This window comes from Cherax quadricarinatus, unplaced genomic scaffold (assembly GCF_038502225.1).
Source record: "Cherax quadricarinatus isolate ZL_2023a unplaced genomic scaffold, ASM3850222v1 Contig99, whole genome shotgun sequence".
Classification (NCBI taxonomy): Eukaryota; Metazoa; Arthropoda; class Malacostraca; order Decapoda; family Parastacidae; genus Cherax; species Cherax quadricarinatus.
The window spans coordinates 22,501-27,500 of record NW_027195125.1 but is presented as its reverse complement, the minus strand read 5'-3'; the positions used below and the strand labels follow the sequence as shown (position 1 = coordinate 27,500).

Here is a 5,000-nt window from a genome sequence, read left to right as displayed (position 1 = left end):
GCTGACTCTGTGTTTGCTGAAACGTCACTGCTAGCTAAAAGACTGACATGGGTGGCGACATTACTGACATGGCTAGTGACAAGACTGACATGGTTAGTGACATGACTGGCATGGCTAGTGACAATGCTGACATAGAGTGACATTACTGACATGGCTAGTGACATGAATGACATGGCTAGTGACATGACTGGCATGGTTAGTGACATGACTGGCATGGTTAGTGACATGACTAACATGGTTTGTGACGTGAATGACATGGCTAGTATCATGACTGACATGGTTAGTGACATGACTGGCATGGATAGTGACATGACTGACATGGTTAGTAACATGACAGACCTCTACTAAAACTCTCTCTCTCTCTCCCTTCCTCTTCCTCAGAGCAAATCTAATTACCACGTATTCCCCATGGCCCTTACTGGTTTAGCTCTTCCTCGTTAATATAATAAAGATTAATCTCACCAGGGTCAAAATTTCCACTTTACTCTCTGGTAATAAAGAAAATTTTAATTATTCACTGAAACTAAAGTATGAGAGACAGAGAGAGAGAGAGAGAGAGAGAGAGAGAGAGAGAGAGAGAGAGAGAGAGAGAGAGAGAGAGAGAGAGAGAGAGAGAGAGTATGATAAACAAGGAAACAATATACAAATAACCCGCACATAGGAGAGAGGAGCTTATGACGACGTTTCGGTCCGACTTGGACCATTTACAAAGGTCACACTAACACAAGAGAGTGGAGGTGCCAGTATATATAGGCGAGGGTGACTGGGACGGGACAGAGAGAGGAAGAACAAGAAGCAGTGGTAGTGCGGGTTATTTATGTATTGTTCCAGTCACGGTATTGTGCACTTTTTAGCGTGTGTTCTTTAAGTAGACAATAACAGTGTGAACACTGTGTACAGATGAAGATGAACATTGCCCAGGGAACACGGATTATGGAGATCATCGGCCTCAGTGTCTCCTTGGCCTCTCTCTGCGCCTCCCTCGCTATCTTCTTCTACTTTAGGTAAGTCATTCTTGGCTGTCTGTTGCCCTCGTTCCCTGGCTGTCTGTTACCCTCGTTCCCTGGCTGTTTGTTACCCTCGTTCCCTGGCTGTCTGTTACCCTCGTTCCCTGGCTGTCTGTTACCCTCGTTCCCTGGCTATTTGTTACCCTCGTTCCCTGGCTGTCTGTTACCCTCGTTCCTGGCTGTCTGTTACCCTCGTTCGCTGGCTGTCTGTTACCCTCGTTCCCTGGCTGCCTGTTACCCTCGTTCCCTGGCTGCCTGTTACCCTCGTTCCCTGGCTGTCTGTTACCCTCGTTCCCTGGCTGCCTGTTACCCTCGTTCCCTGGCTGTCTGTTACCCTCGTTCCCTGGCTGTCTGTTACCCTCGTTCCCTGGCTGTTTGTTACCCTCGTTCCCTGGCTGTCTGTTACCCTCGTTACCTGGCAGTCTGTTACCCTCGTTCCCTGGCTGCCTGTTACCCTCGTTCCCTGGCTGCCTGTTACCCTCGTTCCCTGGCTGTCTGTTACCCTCGTTCCCTGGCTGTCTGTTACCCTCGTTCCCTGGCTGTTTGTTACCCTCGTTCCCTGGCTGTCTGTTACCCTCGTTCCCTGGCTGTCTGTTACCCTCGTTCCCTGGCTGTCTGTTACCCTCGTTCCCTGGCTGTCTGTTACCCTCGTTCCCTGGCTGTCTGTTACCCTAGTTCCCTGGCTGTTTGTTACCCTCGTTCCCTGGCTGTCTGTTACCCTCGTTCCCTGGCTGTCTGTTGCCCTCGTTCCCTGGCTGTCTGTTACCCTCGTTCCCTGGCTGTCTGTTACCCTCGTTCCCTGGCTGTCTGTTACCCTCGTTCCCTGGCTGCCTGTTACCCTCGTTACCTGGCAGTCTGTTGCCATCGTTCCCCGGCTGCCTGTTACCCTCCTTCCCTGGCTGCCTGTTACCCTCGTTCCCTGGCTGTCTGTTACCCTCGTTCCCTGGCTGTCTGTTACCCTCGTTCCCTGGCTGTGTGTTACCCTCGTTCCCTGGCTGCCTGTTACCCTCGTTACCTGGCTGTCTGTTGCCCTCGTTCCCCGGCTGCCTGTTACCCTCGTTCCCTGGCTGCCTGTTACCCTCGTTCCCTGGCTGCCTGTTACCCTCGTTCCCTGGCTGCCTGTTACCCTCGTTCCCTGGCTGCCTATTACCCTCGTTCCCTGGCTGCCTGTTACCCTCGTTCCCTGGCTGCCTGTTACCCTCATTCCCTGGCTGCCTGTTACCCTCGTTCCCTGGCTGCCTGTTACCCTCGTTCCCTGGCTGCCTGTTACCCTCGTTCCCTGGCTGCCTGTTACCCACGTTCCCTGGCTGCCTGTTACCCTCGTTCCCTGGCTGCCTGTTACCCTCGTTCCCTGGCTGCCTGTTACCCTCGTTCCCTGGCTGTCTGTTACCCTCGTTCCCTGGCTGTCTGTTACCCTCGTTCCCTGGCTGCCTGTTACCCTCGTTCCCTGGCTGCCTGTTACCCTCGTTCCCTGGCTGCCTGTTACCCTCGTTCCCTGGCTGCCTGTTACCCTCGTTCCCTCACACAGCACTAAACTACAGACCAGTGTCGCTGACATATAGTATGTAAAGTTATGTCAAAGATTGTCAGGAGAAGAGTGGTGGAGCACCTAGAAAGAAACAGGTTCATACATGACAACCAGCACAGATCAGGGGTGAGAAATCCTGCATCACAGACATACTGGAGTTCCACGACAAGGTGACAGAAGTAAGGCAGGAGAGAGAGAGGTGACTACACACACACACACACACACACACACACACACACACACACACACACACACACACACTAAGATCCTTCTAGAGTTAATATGTAAGAAATTTTCAGTGTGTGGTACACAGTATGTGTACCTGGCTGCTCTCCCTCTCTAAATCCCTCTCTCCTTTCCTCTTACTGACTTCCTCCACTCTTACCAGTAAGTTTATTTAGGCACAGGTACGCATAATTACAATTATCATCCATATGTAAATTACCCAGGGTAACCCCAAAAAAAAAAAAAAAAAAAAAAAAAAAAAAAAAAAAAAAAAAAAAGTCGAAGTGGTTTATTTCGCTGGGATCCCTGAATTTCCATTGGGATCCTTTAACATTATTTCTCAGTCCAGAGCATTATTCGAGCCTGCGCATTTTGCATCAAAGTACACAGTCCTTTTGACAGACTCCTGATAATAAGTATTAGCGCCTCACCCACACTGGTTGTGTGGGCGAGGCGCAGAGTGCAGAGTGCAGAGTGCAGAGTGCAGAGTGCGCAGGTTCGAGTCCTGCTCCCTACTGACAGATATTGTGTATATAGTACATATTAATATTATGTACACATATTTCTTACCTAGTATCCAGGAGGCAGCCTACCTTTGTACCCTCACCACCCCCCTCACCACCCCCCTCACCACCCCCCTCACCACCCCCCTCACCACCCCCCTCACCACCCCCCTCACCACACTCCCCACCCCCTCACCACCCCCCTCACCACCACCCTCACCACCCCCCTCACCACCACCCTCACCACCACCCTCACCACCCCCCTCACCACCCCCCTCACCACACTCCCCACCTCCCTCACCACCCCCCTCACCACACTCCCCACCTCCTCACCACCTCCCTCACCACCCCCCTCACCACCCCCCACCACACTCCCCACCTCTCCACCACCCCCCTCACCACACTCCCCACCTCCCTCACCACCTCCCTCACCACACTCCCCACCAACCTCACCACACTCCCCACATCCCTCACCACACTCCCCACCTCTCTCAACACACTCTCCAACACCCTCTGTACACTCCCACACCACACTCCCCACATCCCTCACCACACTCCCCACCAACCTCACCACACTCCCCACATCCCTCACCACACTCCCCACCTCTCTCAACACACTCTCCAACACCCTCTCTACACCCCCACACCACACTCCCCACCAACCTCACTACACTCCTCACATCCCTCACCACCCCCTCACCACACTCCCACCTCCCTCACCACCCCCCTCACCACACTCCCCACATCCCTCACCACACTCCCCACCCCCCTCACCACACTCCCCACCTCCCTCAACACACTCTCCACCACCCTCTCTACACTCCCCATCACAAGGTAACTCTGGTCATAGTTTCCAACAGTTATTGAATCTGGTTGGTCAGCGTCAAGGGCGAGACAGCCGTCAATACCCGGATATGGTACATTACCTCGTCACTCAGCCCTTGTAGGGGTGGGCACACGGGGAGAATACTGACCTCTCTCTCTCTCCCCCGTACAAGGATATGGTATTATCTCCCAAGTGACGTCCTTGTCGGGGGAGATGAGGAGAATCCTAAACCACATATTTGCTCTTAGATACGGTGGTTTAATGTCCCATTTCGAGGTGTTTATGGGATGGGGAGGCGGTGAACTAGGTTTATTAAAGGGCATATACAAAAAAAACTTTACGCAAATTATCATACATAGTGACATATATAAAAAAGCCACAGCGGAAGTTGAATGATAGCTCTAGGCCTTTCGTATTGTAATCAACACATCAGGAGCTTGCAACAACCTAATCCCACACTTCCTCCTAACAACCTAACCCCACACGTACTCCTAACAACCTAACCCCACACGTCCTCCTAACAACCTAACCCCACACGTCCTCCTAACAACCTAACCCCACACGTACTCCTAACAACCTAACCCCACACGTCCTCCTAACAACCTAACCCCACACGTACTCCTAACAACCTAACCCCACACGTCCTCCTAACAACCCCACACGTACTCCTAAAAACCTCCCCAACCCCACGTCCTCCTAACAACCTAACCCCACACGTACTCCTAACAACCTAACCCCACACGTCCTCCTAACAACCTAACCCCACACGTACTCCTAACAACCTAACCCCACACGTCCTCCTAACAACCTAACCAAACACGTACTCCTAACAACCTAACCCCACACGTCCTCCTAACAACCTAACCCCACACGTACTCCTAACAACCTAACCCCACACGTCCTCCTAACAA

General features: G+C 52.3%; 1 protein-coding gene across 1 annotated transcript in view; it reads left to right on the top strand.

The window, feature by feature from the left end:
* LOC128695602 (PDF receptor-like) overlaps positions 1-5,000 on the top strand; it is a gene marked incomplete at its 3' end in the record, with an annotated part of 126,155 nt that overhangs the window by 98,676 nt on the left and 22,479 nt on the right. Inside the window, exon 5 of the mRNA XM_070080048.1 lies at positions 901-1,004. Within this exon, the coding sequence (XP_069936149.1) occupies positions 901-1,004 (104 nt within the window). The remainder of the gene's footprint in view (positions 1-900; positions 1,005-5,000) is intronic.